Source organism: Ixodes scapularis, unplaced genomic scaffold (genome assembly GCF_016920785.2).
Source record: "Ixodes scapularis isolate PalLabHiFi unplaced genomic scaffold, ASM1692078v2 PGA_scaffold11__112_contigs__length_91849675, whole genome shotgun sequence".
Lineage (NCBI taxonomy): Eukaryota > Metazoa > Arthropoda > Arachnida > Ixodida > Ixodidae > Ixodes > Ixodes scapularis.
The window spans coordinates 49,781,401-49,803,749 of NW_024609837.1; the positions used below are offsets into that span (position 1 = coordinate 49,781,401).

General features: G+C 44.7%; 1 protein-coding gene across 1 annotated transcript in view; it reads left to right on the forward strand.

Annotated features, from left to right (window-relative positions):
- Window positions 1–22,349, forward strand: part of LOC120844137 (cytochrome P450 2F5) — a 40,778-nt gene that overhangs the window by 7,656 nt on the left and 10,773 nt on the right. The window contains exons 4-7 of the mRNA XM_040215756.1: window positions 8,687–8,991; window positions 10,119–10,234; window positions 15,438–15,696; window positions 18,723–18,913. Of these exons, the coding sequence (XP_040071690.1) occupies window positions 8,687–8,991; window positions 10,119–10,234; window positions 15,438–15,696; window positions 18,723–18,913 (871 nt within the window). The remainder of the gene's footprint in view (window positions 1–8,686; window positions 8,992–10,118; window positions 10,235–15,437; window positions 15,697–18,722; window positions 18,914–22,349) is intronic.

Below are 22,349 nucleotides of genomic sequence, written 5' to 3' on the forward strand. Positions count from 1 at the left end.
CAGCAAGCACTTAGAAATTGACTTTCGGTAATGCATTTCTATGTGAAAAAGTGAGTGCCTTTTCTTTCTGCGCTCGGTTATAAGAGCTAATATCACGAATAATTTGTACGTAGTAGGCACGTTGGAACATTTCTCAGTCACGCAGACAAAATAATTGGTCAGTTACAGCATTTTTATTTGAAATTCGTGACATGCAAAACGGTGTTAAAACCGCTTTGTACGTGTATTTATGTGCACTGTCGGACACTGTTAGCACGAACACGGCGTCGACGCTTTCCAGCATGGGAGATATACGTGCCAAACGAACGAAGGACATGTGGAAAACCTAGATAGACGGCAAGAACTACGCAGTAACACTGGATAACTAACTCCCTGTGCACGCAGACGATCAAAATAAAATGAAAGCCACGTAATATAGTTAGATTTGGAATAAATAAGTACAGTACTGCTTTATTATTTCTGCTCATGAATATGTGCGACGCTGCTTGTTCTAGGTTCAAATCATCACCCGCACGCTCCAAATCTTTGAATCTTTCAGAGAGCAGGTGCCCGATAAAAACTGCCCGACATAGGAAATAATAAAAAGACACACCTTTCGTAGCTCACGTGCTTTATTTTTTTGCGCTCGAATGTTTCTTTAAGGCTGCGGTCCCACGGCAGCCATCTTGAACAAGGCGTTAGTTCAACCAATAGATGGCGACACGCACCCGTGGGGTGGCCGAAACATTGGTTCACAGTGGGATGGCTCGAGCACCATCACGTTCCCCTCGTGACCTTGCTCGCGCCGCTGCCAGCTGTGCTCAGCTAGCTCAAGTAGCTTGGCCCATCAAACGGATGTATGCGAGAATGTCAGGCTGGGTATAAATTGTTCTCTGATATAGGGACATACGGTTCGGCGGTTGTAACGGGCTTTCGCAATAAATCTTACCAAGAAGGAATCAAATGTCGATTGACGTATCAATATTCTATCAATGAAAATTTCCTCTGCAGGAATGCACGCTTAGCAGACTCAACCACTGGAAGCGGACGTCAAGTAAACTGCTTCGCGATTTACGGTACTTACCTCACCATTTTAATGACGACTAAAATAACGTCACGAAATATTGTGTTTTACGGGGTGCGGAAAGTGTTGTAAAGGTTGTTACATTATAGTTCCCGGAAAACAAACGCCGTTGCAATATTTTCGGAAGTACCGACACACATAATGTTGTAAGTACAGCTTAGGAAAACCATCAGAAGAAATAGGAAGACGTTTATTTGCAATGAAGACGCTATGAATGAACGGCGTCTAGCGACGGCAAGTTATGAGCGTTCGGGAATTTATAAGTTGAAGTGATTGCTAACTATGGACATGCGAACAATGAAGACCAGTTTTGTCGGGAGGTGGTATTGCGGTGATGACCTGATATCGGACGACTCATGGCAGACGAACAAGCAAGTTTCTTCTCAGCGAATGGTAAGTGTCCGGTGTCAAGCACAACACGTGGCTGCCGTCGTTGTCGACGTTTCGAACACTTACCGCTTTCGACAAAAGTCCTGGCACGTGGGCTAACTTTCTGGAAAGACTTGAGAGAGAGAAAAAACTTTATTTGTCAGTAAGATGGTGATGTGGAAAGACTCGAAGTCTTCCTTGAGTCCAACGCCATCATGAACAGTAACTGAAAACGATCCACTATTCAGTCGGTGGGTGGCGAAACGTATCCGCATCTACGGAGTCATGGGCGATGCGTGCTCTAAGTGGCTGGAAGTTTACACGATGCCTGCCACGACGTCCAAACACGTCATTGAGGTTCTACGGTCTTTTTTACCTACTTTTGCCCTACCGAAAATACTTTTCTCTAATAACGCGCAAAATTTTGCTTCAAATAAAATAAACAAGTTTTTGAAGAAAAAAAAAACCGGCATGGAGGCATCACATATAGTGCACCATACCATCCTGCAACTAAAGGGCAAGCAGAACAGATGATGTGCGAAACGAAAAAAAAAAAGCCCTTTTGAAGCTTACGGAAGAAGCAGTTCAGTGAAGAATCGCCAGGTTCTTGTTCCGGCAGCACGCGACGGTCTGCATCTTACACAAAAAAAAAACCCGCCGAAGCAATATTCGGCGGACGAAATGCCACACCCCTCGATTTCATAATACTGTGGCCTACGAACAAAAATCGAGAGATTCCCAGATAGAGAGTAATGGCAGTTTAATCGGTCAAACAACTCGTCTACGTGAGGAATTTCAGCGGAAGTGGGGCCTTCCATGTAAAACTTGAGTAGAAAAGGCTCTATGTTGGTTGACCAGGAGGTGTCATCTCTCTGAATACGTTGGATATCAATGCCATTCAGTGTAAATATAACTAAATCACAAAACTCTTTTTGTGTATTGTGTAACTGCCCTTGTATTTGACAGTAGAAGCTATGGTGGGTGATTTGGACCTTTCACACCAGGCTCCTTTTTCTTATTTTTCGCCTCATACTCCTTTGCGGTTTAAGTATGCTTCAAGAATCTTTTGGAACGGGGACACTTTACGTCAACGAGGCCATTTGTTCCAAGTAGTCAATCAGGGAATGCTGCTAGAAATCCGTCCCTCATATTAACGAATAAGCCCACACTTCTGCACAGTGCAGTTTTCCTGTTCAACGTACAGTTGTAAAGCAGCATCCTCATTGATTCTACCTTATACTGTTGCGGGTGAAGAAAGTCTTTGGGTACACGATACTTGAAACAAGTCTGGTACTGTACGTTGTGGTTCGACACCCACTAATGTCGTCGTCCTTATGGAGCCTTATCAATTAATAATTACTTCGTCACCTCATATTGCTCTTCATCAACAGTAAGTACAATAGGCTACCGCCATATTACAATCCAAGAATCGAAAAATTTAGTCGTTCAGACTTTCAACAAGTTTATTATTTATTTATACATTGTTATTACGTTACATTACCTCGAGACGATTGACGTCCATCGTCGATCTTCAAATACTTATACCTGTATATAAATTAGACGCACAAGGGGGGGGGGGGGGGGGGGGGGGGGGCGGTCGGTGGCCGAGTGCATGGCCTAGCGCACACCAGCTCGGAGCACTTGGAGCGAAAGCTCGAGCTGCAGAAGCCACCCCGCCCCTGCCCGTTTCAATCTGGAAGAGCATCGTACCGGTGTGCGGTCGTGTATCACTACTGCGTGGTGCACGTTAAAGGCCCCAGGTTTGCGGGTGTACCGCACTGGCTAAATTGTTCATTTAGAGCTGAGACACCAGACGCCCACTAAGGCAGACTAACTTCCGGCTGTATAAACATACAACAATTTGCAATTAGACGCATAATAACAAAGAACACAGCGTGCCGCATCTTTTCTTTTGATGCCTTTTTTTTTTTTTTTTAAACCAGCGCAAGCTCGTGCGTTTTTTCTTTTGAGACGATTATAACGGTCGCACATAAAACCCGCGTTTCTCCTACCCGCCCGCTTCCTTCTCTCATTATGTGTATTTTGTTATAACTAAATAAGGTATACTAATGGTGTATTATTCATATTTACTTTCAGTTTCAGTCAGGGAAAATGAGTTTCGCGGGAACTAGAGCCAATCAATGAGCTGCGCTTAGAGTATCGGCACTCTCTTCCCCGACGGTGTTGTGAACGCCGCCATTTTGTTGCTTGTGCAGAGCAGGCGCAACTGCCGATTGTCATGATTCAAAAGTGCGACATCCTCAGAATTAGATTCGGTGTTAGGAAGCTCATGTAATGTTGCTTTGCTTTGTCGAAAACTGTCTGAAGTGGAGGACGGAAAAGCGTTTCTTGTGATTTCAGATAAAGCTTCAAATAACTGGCAACCATGATTTTAAGCCACATTAAGGCCAAGTGTCTCTACTCTGAAGCGTAGCTTATTTAGTAGAGAGTTTTAGTAGATCGTTCCCATGACTCCGATAACGATATCCCGATACTTCGCCGCCGCCTCCCTTGTGCATGCATAGTATCGTTATCGGGGCTATCGGAGGTATCGGAACAATCTACTAAAACTCCCTAATGACACTATTCATGCTCTTGTTCAAGAGGCTTGTAATACCTGGAGGGGCCATGACGTAAGCCCCGTGGATTCCACAAGCCACTACCTTTTGATATCTGCCTCTTCTTCATTGTTCCCGCTCGTGCCAGTAAATTAGCTGCAGTTCCGAGTAACGACACTTGGCTTAAAATGTGGCTTAAAATCATGGTTGCCAGTTATATGGAGCTTTATCTAAAATCACAGGAAACGCTTTTCCGTCCCTCACAAATGTTTAAACAACCCGCGACAGAGCATTTCAATATTGCATCAGCTTCCTAGCACCGCATCTAATGCTGAGGAAGTCGTACTTTTGGATCATGATGATCGGCAGTTGCGTTTGCTCTGAACAAGACCCAAAATGGCGGCGCCCAAACCAATTTTGGGGAACTGAGTGCCGATACTTTAAAGCTCATGTAGTGACTCTAGGCACAAAGAGAACTCGGGTGTATTATTTTCCCCTTCGTCATTATTGTTTATTGATTTCAATCATATCGAATAATGAACGCATTATATCACGCTACGCTTGTGTAATTATTTGTCTTGGATTTATTAGCCTGACCCAGTACTTAAACCGTTCATTTATCGATAGTAAATCTTCCAATATATTTTTTAAATGTTATGGTAAAAAGACACGGAGATTGATGATGATACAGACGCCAACGCCGCCCTCGGAAATTTTTTGAACACTAAAAATCAGCAGTTTGTCTGCCATCCGCCAGGTAACGCAACAAAACACCCAAACAGTTTTTAATTGTTTTAAAATTAGCTAAGCTCTACACCTATTAAGAAAGCAAAGCAAGATCATTGTGAAAATTTAATACATCGCAATGTATATCTATTCCAAACAATAAATGTTATTAAATGCCAATAAATCTGTTTGATGTCCAAAACAGATATGCGTCAAAAACAGGTAAGTTTGAAGGGCTCCTGGAGCGTTATGACTTTGAAAATGAAAAAAAGCCATCGTCCACCTCTTGGGCAACCATTGTAGCTCTAAATGTTATAAAAGATTTTATCATAGTTTAATTATTTCTTCAGCGGCATTTGAACTACCATGACTCGAAGCACAAAAAAGTGCTATGTTTGATATAAAATATCTAAACAAAAAATTTTTACACAACATTAAATTTTTTTCTGCGTATTACCAATTATAAGCACTACATCTGTAGCTAATTTTATTGCCCTAGCGCTTGTCATTAAAAACATATTTGTGCTGAAAAATGTCAATTTTAGGGCAATATTTGGAGGGATGAAAAAAACAAAGTAGTGCAAATACCAAAAAAGTGTATCGTTAGATTCTGCTCCGACGTCATCTTAACAAAACTGCTATATTGGAACCGTGCTATCTTTAATGGATCGTTCTTAAAACATGAACTAGCGGAGCAAGTGAGGGTCCACGCCATCATATTCGCAACGCTACAAATGCGCATCAACAGTAAAAACCAACACATACATAATATCAAATGAAAGAGGATTGCATTGCCTTTCGAATGACATCAATCCCACAAAACAGTATTTAAAAGGAGATGAGTAATGACCTGCCAAAAAGTACCTAAACTGCCACATTCAGTGGGACCGTTTAAAGGGGCCATGAAACGAATTTCGGGTTGGGATGAATGATTTTAAATTGGGACTTTACTAATCGCATATCGTTTAGTTGGCCAAAAGAAAGAGGCTAGAAAGTCAAAAGCCAGCTTTTCGGTACGAACATTTGAAAATATAGCGGACTCTTTTGTACCTTCTTGCCTTTGAAAGCTCTCCGCCTTTTCACTATGATACATCCGCGGTTCCAAGAGCGCGTCACCGGCGCCAAACTGACGTCAGCAGAGCCCAGCTCACGCATTGGACACGAGAACTGCGTCACTCGGACGTATGCGCTCGTCAACAATCAATCCGTCGACGAATATTTGGATTCGCATTCGTGGTCAATGAGTGCCCTGACGGAACTTATTGTCACTGGGGAATGACAAGTTCTATGGTGTGCATAAAAAGCAGGGTGGAAGCTAGGAGTCATCGCAACGGTGCCGAAGGAATGTCACGACCACGTGATTTCAATATTCACATTTGAGTTGAGGATTAAAGCTAAAGAGGAAGAAGTAGGAAAATCGTCTCGTGACCCCTTTAACCGATCGTAAAGATGCACGACGGAGTCATTTTCATCAACTGACAGGACGGGCATATTAGCAATATATAAGCACCACCGAAATGCTAGCGAAACTTGAACACATTCTACATTCCTTTCGATCGCTAGTTTGCTTAGAATCGTCGCTCGTTTTCACATACCTTCCTTGAAACAGAGGTTTGGGCCTGAGATAGAGCGAAGATTAACATCGTTCAGTGGTAAAGAAAAATGCTGTAACTAAAGCAGTTACACTTTCACAATACCAATAAAGGTACATACTATCCGGTACAACCGAAACGACAAAAGTTATTCATGTTATTTTCCGGCGAAAAGACAAAATTGACGCGCGTTTTCCCATAGGAATACACAGGGAGGCTGGAAATGTAGACTGCTTGCTGTCTGCTTCAATTTGCAACCGGAAGTTCCGTAGACACTAGCGCCAGCTGAGCCTCTAGCGTTTATTGTAATAACTCTATGGTATCCAATGCTCCAGAAGGCAGGGAAGGCAACCCGCTCATAAAGGCAACGAATTCGGTTTGATCGCCGCTCGAGCCGTTGGCGAAAGGAAGTCACGCTGTCTTCTTGCCAATGCAAAACTGCTGTTAATCGGTGGAAGGAACATTGTATGCAGGCGTTTCAGTTAAGTAACTGGCCACTTAATAGAAACTCGGGACAATCGGGTTATCGTTGAAACTTTCGAGAAACTCAACGTAAAATCTAAACAATTTGGGACAACAAAGTTTATGAACACCGAATGGAAATTGATTGCTAGATATGTACTGGTAGCTGACACTGTAATCGGGACATTTTCAGAATCGGAACGTGTCTTGGAAATGCCAGCTTTAGTAATGCTCTAAACTGGCATTTATTAGTGAAATACCTAAATGAAATGCACTTAAAAAGCATCGTGAAGTACCTTCACGAAGAACGGTCATTGAGAGCCGTTATGGGGAGCCGTTATGAAGAACCGCCATCGAGTACCCTCATGGAGAACCCTCATGGAGAACCCTCATGGAGAACCCTCATGGAGAACCCTCATGGAGAACCCTCATGGAGAACACTCATGGAGAACCCTCATGGAGAACCCTCATGAAGTACCCTCATGAAGTACCCTCATGAAGTACCCTCATGAAGTACCCTCATGAAGTACCCTCATGAAGTACCCTCATGAAGTACCCTCATGAAGAACCCTCATGAAGAACCCTCATGAAGTACCCTCATGAAGTACCCTCATGGAGTACCCTCATGGAGTACCCTCATGGAGAACCCTCATGGAGAACCGTCATGGAGAACCGTCATGGAGAACCGTCATGGAGAACCGTCATGGAGAACCGTCATGGAGAACCGTCATGAAGAACCGTCATGGAGAACCCTCATGAAGAACCCTCATGAAGAACCCTCATGAAGAACCCTCATGAAGAACCCTCATGAAGAACCCTCATGAAGGACCCTCATGAAGGACCCTCATGAAGGACCCTCATGGAGGACCCTCATGGAGGACCCTCATGGAGGACCCTCATGGAGAACCCTCATGGAGAACCCTCATGGAGAACCCTCATGGAGAACCCTCATGGAGGACCCTCATGGAGAACCCTCATGGAGGACCGTCATGGAGAACCGTCATGGAGAACCGTCATGGAGAACCGTCATGGAGAACCGTCATGGAGAACCGTCATGGAGAACCGTCATGGAGAACCGTCATAAAGAACCGTCATAAAGAACCGTCATAAAGCACCGTCATAAAGAACCGTCATAAAGAACCGTCATAAAGAACCGTCATAAAGAACCGTCATAAAGAACCGTCATAAAGAACCGTCATAAAGAACCGTCATAAAGAACCGTCATGGAGAACCGTCATGGAGAACCGTCATGGAGAACCGTCATGGAGAACCGTCATGGAGAACCGTCATGGAGAACCGTCATGGAGAACCGTCATGGAGAACCGTCATGGAGAACCGTCATGGAGAACCGTCATAAAGAACCGTCATGTAGGAAAAGCATCAAGTGCCACCACGAAGAACTGTCAAGGAGGACCGTCATGCCGAACCGCCATAAGTAACCGTCACACAAACCCGTCATGAAACGCGGTCATGAAAAACCGTAATGAAGAACCGTCATAAAGGACCACCATGAAGTACTATCATTGAGTACTGTCATGGACAACCATCATAAAGTACCGTCATTAAGAACAGTCTTCAAGTGCTGTCTTGAAGCACCGCAAAGTACCGTGATGAATATTCGTCACAAGGAACGTTAACGTCGTGTGACACCATGACGTTACAGCGAGGTCACCGTAACGTCATGATGATGTCACGCGAAGTCATGACATTATTATGACACCATGGCAAGATGTGACGCAATGACGTCGCACGACTATTACGTCACCAGACTCAACGACATTAAGTGAAGTCAATCACGTGAGCCCATGGCGCAACATACGTCATAACACTTGCCCAGTTCATTCACAAAACATTCTGTGCTCCCGGCCATTGTCAACATAAGCAAGCTAATGTAATCTTTTTTTTCTGCCCGACAGGAGGAGTTCCAGTGTCTTCGAGACAAGGTGGCTGACGCGAGAGGTCAGCCACTTAGAATGAGGCCCCTGCTCCTTCCCGCCGTGGCCAACACCATCGCCGCTCTCGTTCTGGGCAGCCGTTACGCGTCCAGCGACCCGAGGCTAGACCAGCTGGAGCAACATTTGGAGACCTTTGTTAGGATCTTCTTCAGCGTCCCCCCTGTGAACCCACTGCCGAGCTGGCTCGATTGGATGTCACCATATATCCCCATCCTCGGAGAATACAAAGGCTCGAAATTTGCACGAGATATCCTCAAGTTCGTTGGGTAAATACAAATAGATGTTCCGCAATTTTTCGAACCGCAAGTACGCGATGAACAAGTTTAAGCGCAATTTCAACAGGCTAAGATATTTTTTGACGCAGAGTGACTATGTTACAGGGGCTCGAGACTCCCCAAGCACAGAGCCGTATATCGGGAGAGTTTGGCCATTCATTGGTTTGAAAAGGCGAGCATCGCGGGGCCAGCTATGGGCCGCGAAGCAGCCCCTAGCGGTGATCGTGACCTCTAAAAATGTGACTCGGCTAATTTGAATCGTTTTAGCCTCGCTTGAGTAAAAAGGTACAAGTTTTGCTGACTGAAAACTTGGCGCATGTGAGGTTTTTGTCACGTCCATATTCTACGGTAGAAAAAACGAATGCGCGCTCCAAACCAGGGCCGACTTGCTAGTAACAGCGTCTCAGCTGAGACTGGAAAATAAAGCAATGCCAAAGCCAGCGCACGAGCTGAGTGGGACACAAGCCGCGTCTCGAGGCGCTCGCGCGCTCCAGCTTTCGCAGTGCTCTCTTTCCCCAGTCCCAGCTGAGATGCTGTTCTAGCAAGACGGCACAGAGCAAACTGTTACCGAGACGCCGAGATCTAACGCTTCGATTTCACGCTTTAAACATCGTTTCCAATGTTGCGACTTCTCTGACTGCTGATTGGTCGACGCTGTGTCGCACTTTCAGTTTACGCTCTAACCGCGGGGGGATTATTCGGCGCTGGTGGCGGCCTTTGCTCCGCCCATTGGCCAAACTCTCCCAATATACGGCTCTGCCCAAGCACAAAGTCGAAGCCAAAGCGGCGACAGAAGCTCGGAGCCATCGTTGCGGGAGTCCAGTTGGCACGCTCCGTTAATTTGGGCCCGACTTTGTGTTTGAGGAGCCTAGCGCCTTATTTCGGGCTTCCGCGAGGTGGGCAAAACATCACAATAAGTACTACAAAAAAAAAGTGAGATGTTTCTTAATTTTAGCGAACTTGCCATATGCTAAAATTGTCAGCCATCATTGTGAGCCTTCAGCTCAGAAGAGCTATAATAAATGAAAACGCTTAGCGCTGCTCAAACCACATTGCACAGTATTTGTATCCGGTTTTTATCTGCACGATGAAGATACATTTAGAGTTTATTTTATCAGCCATGAAATCAATCCCCGTTTGGACACGCTGGATCCAGACGTGAATCGACACTTCATTGACGGCTACCTTACTATGGTAACGCAGCACCGTGGAAAACCTGATCCCGACGTCAACCGTAAGTACCGCAATCTGTGCCTTGTAAAGACGCGCATGAAATAACACTAGGCCGTGATAGGCAAATACCGATTTATAAGTTTTAGAAATTTCAGCCCTACAAAACGATGGGTCTTTCTGCTCTTGGGGCGCTTGGGAAAACTAAATATGAAGAGAATTGCATCCTTTGGTGCCTTACAACGTCTACATTTATCACAGTGCGCTTTTTAGAACACGAGTGTTTTTTGATTCCGGATTTATATGGCTGCAGTTAACAATCAGCAGGACAACATTTAGTAGTTTTATAAAGTAAAAAAAAAACGAAAGGAATTAGCGGAAACGAAGATCCTCAAATATGAGCAAACACATTTTTAGTCTTCACAAACTTTATTCTGATAAAAAAAAAAATCCGTAAATGCAACGATTATGCGATCTGTGCAGGTGAGCTATACGGCTAAGGGGACATAATATCAAGACATAACGGCCGCCATAAAGCAGATAATTAAGTAAAATCCGTTAGCTACCCTTTGATTAGTAAATATAAACACAATCTTTCTTAGCCTGGTCTATATGTAAATTTGAGAAATATTTAGGGCACGTCGAAAACGGGGCGGTTGCGCTGAAGTTACCGCTCGTGCAAATGGGTGAAAGGCTTGCGGCACAAAAACGAAGATGGTAAGGGACGGCGAATCCGAGCGGGAATGTTTCCACTCTACCAACCTTACGCCTATTGGAGCGGAGCTCTTAAACCTCGTTCACACTCTTGCAACCAAGTACGATCGAGAGAGGCGAGACGTGTTGAAACCTCTTACAATTCCTTAGGACGAGGGAACGCACTGGCAGTCTGGCGCCATCTATGCGGTGACCTTGGAACTGCTTTTCACAAGAGCGAAGGTTTTGCGGAATTTCCGAGGTCAAGTGTGCGTAATACATATAAGAAAAGCTCGTTTATAACGTTGAAAAGATTTTCGAGCCAAGAACGAAAGGATAATGCGCGAGAGATATGAAACATGCCGGGCCACCAAGTTTACACTGCTAACCAATAGATGGCGCCTGTGTCTTCTCGTCGTAAGCGATATCAAGAGGTACAAGGGTATACGGTTCTAAGAGGTCGCAAGTGTGCGAACGGGCATTTAGGCGCCCGTTTTCGGCTTTTGCGGCGTCGCCGTCCCCGTCGGCGTAACCGCCCGTTGCATTATGGAACGTTTCCCATAATGACGTCACGAGCGTAACCCCGTCACGAGGGTTACCCCCAGAGGGTTGCCCTTGTGACGTCACGTGTAACGTCATTATAGGAAACGCGTGACGTATTACGTCACGTTTGACGTCACACGCATCAAACATTGCCAATATTCCCGCTAAATTTAGCGGGAAATTTTTCCGCTAAATTTGGCGGAAAAGAGTTACCGCTAAATTCTCCCTCGTGACGTCACGTGGTACGACACGTGTGATGTCGCACGTTATGTCACGTGTGACGTCACGAGGGTAAACCCTTCCCGCTAAGTTCAGTGGAAATATTTCCTGGCTACTGTTAGCATAGAAGGAAGGGGGACATACGCTCCCCTAATCCTCCTCAAAACCTGCGCTCTAATTCGACGTTACAGAAAATCGTAAACGTGTCTAATTTTACACAAGTAATAGCATTGACTCACCGCCACTTTTCCCAAGCGCTTCGTATTTCTAAGATATACTGATTTAGTGGTTCTGGACGACGATCTGGAAGCTTCTTAATTGCGATCATATGGTTATATTCGCGAATAAAAAAGTCCATCAACAAATGTTAGTTAATGATGTCTAATTGGGACGATTATTTTCTTATATTATGTCCCTCTGGCGTTAAAACTCAACTACACAGACAGCATTTCTGTAGACTTCACGGCCTTTTAAAAATGTTTTCAAAGCGTAAAAAAAACTTACACCTCCGCAGATACTTTGAAACAAATTATCTTCAAAGGCCAAAATATGGTTAACTTCTCGACCATAAGTCAACAATCTGATTGGCATAATATAAGTAACTTTTCAACAGGGCGTAAACAAGATATTGATCTACTCTGCCACTTTCCTCAAATAAAGCACTGACGAGCGCCAAATTTTACCCGCCACGGGTTGGCGTCCCGGCTGCATATTAAGGCGAAAGCATTAACTGTCCCACGAAGTGAGCCGACGTCATCAGTTTGAATCGCGCCAAACGGCACCTTAAGTCCTTTCTCCAGGTGAAGCCAGCTCCCAGCTATGAAACCACACAAAAAGCCTAGACAACGGCACCTAGTTTCCTCAATTCCAAAGGAGCTGAGTAATGTAGATATATTTCGCCTTTGGTCAACATTGGCCGGCGCGCGTCGATGAGGCTCCCATTGGCCACTGCGCGCGTCAGTTTAAACGGCGGCCGCCCCATGGCGCTGCCTGTCCGTGCCGCGACCGTGCCTGTAACACGAAGCATCCAAGGTCAGAGCTGCGAGGAGAGCTGGGAGAGCACGCGCATTCTTTCGCATTCACAACTCGTAAGAAATGCTTCGGTGTACCTCCAGCCTTTTTTTTTTTTTTTTTTTTTTTAAACACGCCGTGAATGTGGGTCGCCTTCGCATTTTAAGAGCAGAACAAAATAAAGGTCGATTGACTATTCGTTCTAACTGCGTCAAGCTCCGTGCCTTGGCGAAACATTACTAATCACCTTGAAAGAAGGCTGCAGAAATTATTCTTTTATTGTTATAAAGCCGAAATCTCGTTTAGTATTTTTTTTAATTCCTGGTATATGATTTATATGCGGACATATAAATAGATTTCAAGACGCTGGACCTTTCATGTATTCACCATTTGCTTGAGCATACAGTGCTGTTGTATCTATTAGTTATCGTTCGGCATAAGAGGTGGCGCCACAGGTATGGCTGCCTGCCCCCCTGTTTATAAATCATGTGACTCAGATATAAAAAGGGAATTCTGTTCAATGTGAGTGAACTTCCTGCACCTCCCGTGGCCTGGGAACATAGGTCATGTACCAAATACAAGTGCCCCATACGAAACGGACTATTCCAGAAAACAACTTGCAACATTTCAATCTTCAGTTGGTATGTTCTATTCGTTGGTTTACTTTACCATGTAATTTTACGCCTAAGTTAATTTTATTGTCTGCTGCATGAAAACCCGACTCAGTTAACCTCACATGTAGCACCAAAGCCTCAAAAACAGATTCGTTTATTTTTTTAACTTGAGAAAGTAGGCGAACAGATGTTTCGTAGCAGATGGTGCTCTGGATACTCCTTTTGCTTTGAGTGCCATTTAAAAACGAAACTTGTTGGCAGAGACCACAGTGAGTTTAAGAGAACTGAAAACGTACTTTATAGTTTTTGCAATATGACAAACGTGATTATAATATCGCAATTATCTGCACACATTCGTATCGTTCATTCTTAGAAGACACAAGGGCGTTTGGGAATAGCGTAGGAAATTTTATCGCACGTTAGCGCTAAATTTAGCGCTCGCGTTAGCGCACGGTGCGCAAGAGAGTTTTAGCATGGCGTTTTTTCGCCGCAACGCAGAATCCAAGCATTTCGCGCTTACAACGCCACCAATATAAAATCTAAGAAAACTAAGTTCGCACACAAAATTTTGTTATTGAAAGAAGAAAAGAAGTCCTTGATTTAGAGAAATATTTTGAAGTTGTCTCAATACGAAAATTTGACACCACTGGTAACTTTCGTAACCGCTCGCATCCCCTCGGTGAGAGAGGTCGGGTGTCTGCTCTTTGCAGGGAAGACATTGCACGTAGGAAGCTGAAAGTTGCTGGCGATCGTTGCCCACCTGGTTGGATTGTCCAAAACCTTTGTGGCGTGTACCTCCCGTAGGAGTGCAATGTTGCCCTATATTGAAAACCGAAGTCGTGAGGACGCTGCTAACGTCGCGCTCACGACGGCCGCCAAGGCGGCCGGGGCCCTTCTAGCCGCCATTTTGTTACTCTGTTTGTCTAGGATAAAAGAAAAGAGACATGCAGAACGAAGACAGGACAAGAGAGCTTGTCATATCTTCGCTCTTTATGTCACTTTCCTTTTATCTCTGTAACCTACGAGCGCGCTCCAATTGGTCCTTCTTGTACGTCTTGAATTTTCCTTAGAGCATCGCAAAAACTTCTTGCGTACGTGCGTAAAGCGCAAGACGCGGTTAGTGTTCTGCGCATGCATGGTGGCGACGAGCCTACATTGTGCGTACGCTATTCTGTGCGCACTGGAGGAGAGGAGCTCGAGAGAATGGAAGGCTCTGGAAGGTCGCCCGGTTTCTCAGCTTGATTAGCGGTTGTGTCGCTTCATTTTAGGAGCAACTACCGACTGTACACATAGTACGCGTTGAACCCTCTGGTGAAGAGCGCCGTGAACGTAGGCGTCTGAAAACTCAGAGTATCGCTAAACGTTGGTGATGTAGAACGTTTTGCGTATACAACACAATTGCCTAGCAATTACTCATAAACATTTTTTTTGTTTTGTTTAATTTGTTGCATTCTTTCGACGAGACACCGCCCTTGCGCCCTAATAGGATAGTGTTGTTTGAATTCTTAGGCTATTCTGTGTGTTCATGAGCTGTCACAGTTAATATCATTTTAAGCGGGACATGGCTTGTGTTTTTCAATTGAATGTTTTTTTTTTTCAATTTCAATCATCAATTGCTCACTTTTTTAAATAGGCGTAATGTTTTTACCATTCTTGTATATAAAATTATACTTTTAATCATATGTTCGTAGGCAGTCAAAAGCATGAACAGACACTAAAAGCACAAATCACTGGGCTATCCCTAAACATGAAAGTTTTTACGATAACACATAGAGGTGGGAACATGATGTTGCGTTTTAGACGCCGATTGATTGGTAATCGGCCCGTAGCATCGATTAACACTTGGGAGGTTTTACGTACCAAATACACGAATGACATTTGGGTCGTTTTAGTGCGGGTCTGAAAATTAATTTGGACCGAGTGGCGATCTTTTGTCTTGATACCAAGATCTCGGTCAGGATGAGAACATGTCACCTGAGGATCCGCAGGCCGGACTTAAGGAGAAACATAGCACGGGGCTCCGTGTCTTTATAAACACTAATTTGTTTTCTAGCATGCAAACTTGCTCCCGTATATATGAAATTAAGAAATAGAATACTCCTTAATAACAGCCCCGAGTTTAAAGAAAATAAATCCCCAAAAGCAGGAAAGCCTAGCCATAACAAGAATTCTCGTTGCCACGGACAGCTGACACCCTACACGGCAGTGTGGTTGATTTATTGATCGCCGGATCGAGCACCGTGGCCGCCACCATCCTGTACATCCTCCTGCACTGCGCCGCCCACCCGGACGCGGTTCAAGCCAGGATCCACGAAGAGATCGACGCGGTGGTCGAGGCCTGCCGCAGCCCGAAGTGGGAAGACCATAACGGCATGCCCTACACCATGGCCGTCATATGGGAAATGTATCGCTGGAAGACCGTCAGCACGCTAAACCTGCCCAGAGAGTAAGATGACTTTGTTTCCCAGTTAGTGTAGGAGTTTGTACCAAAAGTTTGATTTTTTTCTGACAATTTAAGGGTTGGAAAGCCAAGAAAAGCCAAGGTATTACCTACCTCGACTTTATTTGACCGGAATCTGTAGCAATTTTGGCCTAAATTTCAAGACAAGTGCAGGGTTTGTTTTACCTCTGTGTTCGGTTGTCAGCTGGCATCTTTGAGTCTCCATGTCCAAATCCTTTGGGCCAAATTTTAAATTTTAAATGGCAATTTAGGGCTTCAAAGGCCCTCAAAAAGCCAAAGTTTAACCTTACTTGACATCCTTTAGCCAGCGTTTGTGGCTAGTTTGGTCCTGAATTGAAAAACAAGTGCAGATTTGGGGCTTAACTGCCTGGTGTTTCGGTTGTTATGACTTCTTTGAGCCTCAGTTTCAGAGGAAACGGCCCAATTAGGCTCCCCAAGAAGCACAGTCCTTTGAGCCAAAATATAGATTTTCTTTGATACTTTAGGGCCTAGACGGCTCCGAAATGCCAATGTATAACCTGACCTGACATTGTTTTTCCAGAGTCTGTGGTTAATTTTGCCCTAAATTGCGAAACATTTGCTTGGTTGGGCTTAATTGCCTTGTCTTGCAAATGTTTCGGCTATTCTCTGGTTTTGCTTGAGGCCCAGTTTGAGAGGAAATGCTCGAATTAGACTTCCCCAGTAGCACAGGTCTCTGGGCCCACATTTAAACGTTGTCCGGTAATTTAGGGCCTCAGGGGCAAAAAAAAAAAAAAAAAACACGGCAAATTATAGCCTAACCTTACATACTTTGACCAGAGTTGGTGGCTGTTAACGCGATAGCGTTTAGGAGCTCGTGTCGAAGAAAATCCTGCGTCGGCTCCAGCTTCGGTAAAACCTTAAAGGGCCCATTAATATTATTTTTTTAACAGCCTGGTTGGGACACGCGTGACAAAATTAATTTTCCGCGAACAAAATTTCATTTTTAGAGCAATATTGACGGCGCGGGGCTTATTTGAAATTCTGCACGCAAAGTCTCTGACGTCATGGAATGGTCATACACCCTCTTCACCTCAACGTGATGGCCAAGTCGATCCACCTCCCCTCCACGGAGCAGAAATGGCAACAGAGAAAACAAGTAGAAAGGAGGCGACTCCCGACAAAATCGCGTCTCACGCCGTCCATATTTCTCTAAAAGAACCTTTTTTTTTGCGTAAAATTAATTTCTTGGCATTAGTGTCTCAAATTGACAGCATTTTTTTTTTTTCAGTGGCCTTTTAAGGTGCGTTCATACTCCTACGTAACGTCGACGGGCGCTACTGAACGCGGCGTAGCGCAGCGTACAAAGATACTAATTGGTCGCAGATATCAAGTTCCTGCTCGCCGGCCAATGAAAGGCGCGCGTTCTGCGCCACGCTGCGTAGCTGACCTCAACGTCGGAGTATTTTTTAAGAAACCATCCCATATCGCTTTTCAATCTATCTTGAATAACTGCCTGGTTGAGCGAGTTTCAGTGGTGCGCCACCTAGGCGTACTTTTATATGGTGAATTAAAGTTTTCTAAACATGTGGAAGTATTGATCAATGCATTCTACGGCACCCTGGGAGCAATCACGAGAATGACGCTCCACTTTAAGACCTATACTCGCTCTTTACATATTTATCAGTCGCTTATCTTGTCAAACTTAGACTTCGCGAGAGTTATGTGGAATAGTTTAAACAAGACAGATACAACGGAACTCGAAAATATACAGAAAAAGCTTGTTGGATTCTATATGATCGCTACTTTAACAGACGGATTTATTTCAACCCTGAGCGTTTGTTAAATATTTTAAACCTTCATTACCTCTCCTATAGGATGCTGACACGATATGTTTTGTTTTTACACAAATGTCTTAACGGTTTTTGATTTCTCCGAACTTATCTTTCTTGTCCTTAATGCCGTGCCAAACAGGGCGCTTCGCTCTCATCTCGGTTTTGGCTGCTATGAGCCAAGGCGCCTGCGGCCGCTAGAGCGTATCCAGTGCGCTTTTGATACGTCAAATAAGGTGAACACGCCAGAGGTATATAGATATAGATAATGCTGCTTTTTAAATCGTCGTCGCAGGAAAGATTTGGCGCTTCATTTTTTTTTTTTTTTTCGTAAGAACTCTTTGGACATATTAGTTTCACAAACTCGTGTGTCGTTGTTTCAATAACGTCAATATTTTAGTCACTTTCAAATATTAAAAATAACGAAATTATGCATCGATTTCAGTGCTTTTCACTCTTAAATTTACCATAGGTTTTTTTATTTTTGAACTCAAAAATTTGCAATCTTGATTATGCTTGAATGTGAATGTTGTGGTACCATGCATGTTTGAACCAGATAATGGGAACTTTGGTACCCTGTCATTCTTTCTTCTTATTTATAGAGCTATTTTTATAGTGTGCTTTTTCCTCCATTGTAAAATCTTCGCTCATGTATTGCATCCGTAAGGATGACTTTGAGCTAAATAAATTATATAAAATGAAATAGGTCGCGCTTGAAGAAGCTAACAGCTGCTACTGTTTTAGAACGGGAGGCGTTGCAAAACCGGGTTTCTCAACATCCAAAGCAGTGTGCGCCTTAAGAAAGAAACATCAGTGCACGCTGAAACAAAACTCAACAATCCTTTGCAAGGCCTGCGAATATGAGAGGAAAATTGCGGCCAGAGCGGAATGCTTCAGCATACTGTTTCGTATTTAAAAAATATATATACCGTTACGAGGAGTGTACTTATTTGAGCTCAAGCAAGAGGACAAGCGAGCTGCTTTAAACAATTAAGATAGACGTAGTAATCTAGGAGCAGGGAGTAAAAAGGACCGGCCACAGAAAACTCGAAACACACCGGTGTTTGTAGTTGTGCAGTATGTTTGTGGTCTGTTGCCTTTTTCCTCCTGCCCCTGAGCTACTATGTTCAATTCTATCCCTTTATCACCATTACCAAATTAGTTTGTGGACATCAACGTTTCCCTTAAAGTTAATAATGGAAGAAATGTTATTTGTTCTAGGGTAGCGGAAGACGTCGTCCTGAACGGATACCTAATCCCCAAGGGAACCATCGTCGTAGCCAACAACTGGGCAACGCACAACGATCCCAGGTACTGGAAGAATCCCGAGCGGTTCGACCCATCCCGGTTCCTGACACCCGACGAATCCCAACTCCTTCCGAGACCGGAATACCTGATGCCCTTCTCAATCGGTGCGTGCTGGGGGATCTTTACCTCACAACAAGTATGCCGAGGACAAGTTCGTCTGCTTTTTGCGCAGGGGTTACGGTCACGTCAAAACGCCGAATTCTGATCGACTCTGATTGGAGGGGTAGTGGGTAGACCTAAAGACAGCTAGCATTGAGGTCTACCCACTGCTCTTCCAATCAGAGCCAATCGGAGTTTGGCGTTCTGAAGTCGCTGCAACCCCTGTGCAAGCAGCAGAAGGATTTGCTCTCCGCATAGTCTGGGATAGCGGAAGAAATGCATGGCGTGCCTTTTTATGTTTCGCTTCGTTCATTGGCATTCTTTTCACCTAATGCCACAATTTTAATGGCTTCAGAATGATAATAACGCAACACATCAACCGAGTTCTTTCTGCGGCGCCCCGTCGCAGACTATCGCATTTCGACGTTTCTTCTGTGCACCCTATTCCGCTGATTTAATTGAGACGAAACTCGTTCTCTCGCTTAACCCTTGGTCGTAGCCCAACCAGCCCACCTTGCTTCTTCGTCCCTACACTCTTAATCTCGTTCCACGTAATTTCCCCGGTAATTAGCGGAACTTTTTTTTTTTTTTTTGCAAAGAAACGTTTAATTTAACAGGGAGGAACAATGTTTCAAATTATTCTTAGCTTATACATAACAGTCACATATTTCTAAATATTTCGCAGTTTATACAAAGAAGTAATTTAAGAAATTTATTCTTTTAAAGATTAAATACACAAAAATCTCTGGAAGTTTTATCTCGAAGATAATGGCGCTTAAGTCGAACTGGAGAAGAGGAACGGTGTGTAAGTGGAACGACACTCAACATAGTGTTCTAGATAAAGAACGCACAAATGAAGTCGAGAGGACTGGCGTTCCGCATATACACCCCGACCCATATACAAATTTGACTCGTTCCAAAAAGAATGCGTGGAACGTTAATTTAACTGCAACCTATCGGGGAACAAGATCAAAAGTGTGGTTAAACGCCGTTCTCTCGGGACGTGTTGCGTAGACGACTTTACTTCTTGCGAAGCGCCGTGAAGACGTCAGAACACTCACAGCAAGCGTCCCTATTCTATCAAAGGAAAGACGAATGGATACATGGTATTGACCGTACCCTTTGTATAGGACGGTAGCTTGCGCCATCTATCCAACGAACATTGAATACTGCCGCATTTATCGTAAATAAAACTGCGTGAAAAACACAAGCAGAAGTACACTCCATTTTACTGTAGTCCGCCCCCAGCCGACGTTACGACGCGATAATGCCAATCCACGGTTCCAAAAGCGCATCGTCATAGCGTTCATCGCCCTCGTGCGTTTCGTATCGCCGACAAAACCAATCACGCACAGTGACCTTCAGCTTTTTTTAGCAAGTGATTAGGTTAACCGGTGATAGCGACGCACAAATGCGATTAGCTGCATGACAAAGCACTTTTGAGGCTGTTTAATTAGTTTAGCAGGATCGTAGCGTCGGCAGCGGTCGAACTTAAAGGGGCACTGACACATCAAAATCATATTTTTTTTTTATTATCCGAAACGATTGAAAACGATGCCGGGACATTACCCTCAAAATTTGAGATTTGGGAATTCAGTATTCCTGAAGTAAAAAAACAATTTCCAAATGCCGAATTCGAAGTTCCCGCGCGATCGGCGCCGGTGCCTTGACGTCAAAAATTGCAAAGACCTGAGAGTCCGCTTCCTTTCACCACTCCCTGCTGTTGCCATGGCGACCCAAAGCGAGGAGGAAAGGAGCGAGCGCCCGGCGTTGCGGCGGACCGGTTTTGAGCGGTGTCGCCTGTTTTCCGTTGGAGGATACAAATCCAGGAGACGGCACCAGAACGAACTCCCGATTTTTGGTATTTCAAAAAGAAGGGCTGTAGTGCGTTCGCAATTGCGTTAAAAAACATGTTTTAGGATTGCCGTAATTAAATGTTATAGAGATATCGCCTACAAAGCTTCTAAATTTCCTGATTTTTGACGTCACCGATCAAAAGAAGCGAGGAGGCGAGAGGCGGGAAAATCAAACGCCAAAAATAAAAAGGCGCGCGCGCGCGCGGGAAAATTTTTTTTCGCGATGCGGTTTTTTTTTTTTTGCGTGTCTATGACTGCAACTTGCATCGTTTTAGACAATAAAAATAAATACGACCTTTGGGGTGTCAGTGCCCCTTTAAAGTGACACGGACTCGAACTCAACCCTCTGACGTCACGCCGTTTTGGTGGCGCTTGTGTCGGCACTGCGCATGCGCAGATGCTTCGCCTCGGGTGAATCTGGTTTCTGCCGCGAGCACAGTGCCCACATCCGGTGTGGACAAGCGCGGGCTTGTTTGGAAACAGTGTCGATAGAAGTACGATGCTTGGAACACGACTGCCGAAGGTGCGTGTACCGCGTTTTAAAAAATAGTCCCTCAATTTCGGCCTCATGACGTCGTAGAAGAGCCACGTTGTCGTGGCCGTGATCATGGCGTTGTCGGAGTAGCGGTGGTGCATCCGGCAGGCGCCTGTTGCGCTGCAGGTGCGCTCTTCAGCTCGGCAGTTGGCGGAAGCTTCGGGGGTAGGGAGTGGAGACGGCACGACGACGACGGCGACACTCGTGTTCCCTCCGTGCTTTTTCCCCGAACTTCTACACCCGACCGCCGGAATCGCGATATCCGACACCATGACACTCCGGCTTTCGTGGCGCCGTTCATTGCCAATTAAGGAACCCGTTTCGATGTATCGGTTGTTTCCGTTTCGACTGGCTGTTTAGCAATAGGATTGCTAAACAGCCAGTCGGAAACTCGTTTCTGGCACCGTGGTAGAGACAGACACAAGCGCAGCGCTGTCAACTTTTGTTTGGGGTCGTATGGAATTTCTTTGTCCTCGTAGGCCTTTTTCCGTTGTCTTGTTTAGTTTGCAAAAGCGCCGACTCGCCTGGCAACGCATCTTAACAATCGGGAGTTTTATAATAGGAAACCCTGCCGTTACAAGGGGCTACTAAAAAAAAGCTCGAGGTTCACCTATGCACTTATGAGCTGTGAATGCGAAAGCATGCAAGCTGCTCGCCCGCTCCCTTTTCTGTCTTCCGCGTACTTTCCATCGCCGGTCAGCGCTCGTGCTCCCTTGGGCACGCTGACCTTGGACCAGTGTTGCCACTTTAGCGGTTTTCTCGCTAAACTTAGTGGTTTTTGGTTCTGTTTGGCGGGATAAATTATTGTTTTGCGGGCGGTGGGATTTTTAGCCCGTTTTATATAATCTTGGTGGTTTTTTTTTTTAGAGATATATAAGTTTTATATCGATGTGCTGTCAACTATGCACCTGTCATATCCATAGTCAGCCGCAGTCGTCTTTGCTTACTCTCAGTAATGTTTTAGTCAGTGAGAGTAACGCCAGTGACGTTATGGAAACATTAAGGCGTCGAATATCGGAACATGCCTCCCTGTTTTGTGCGCGCACGTTT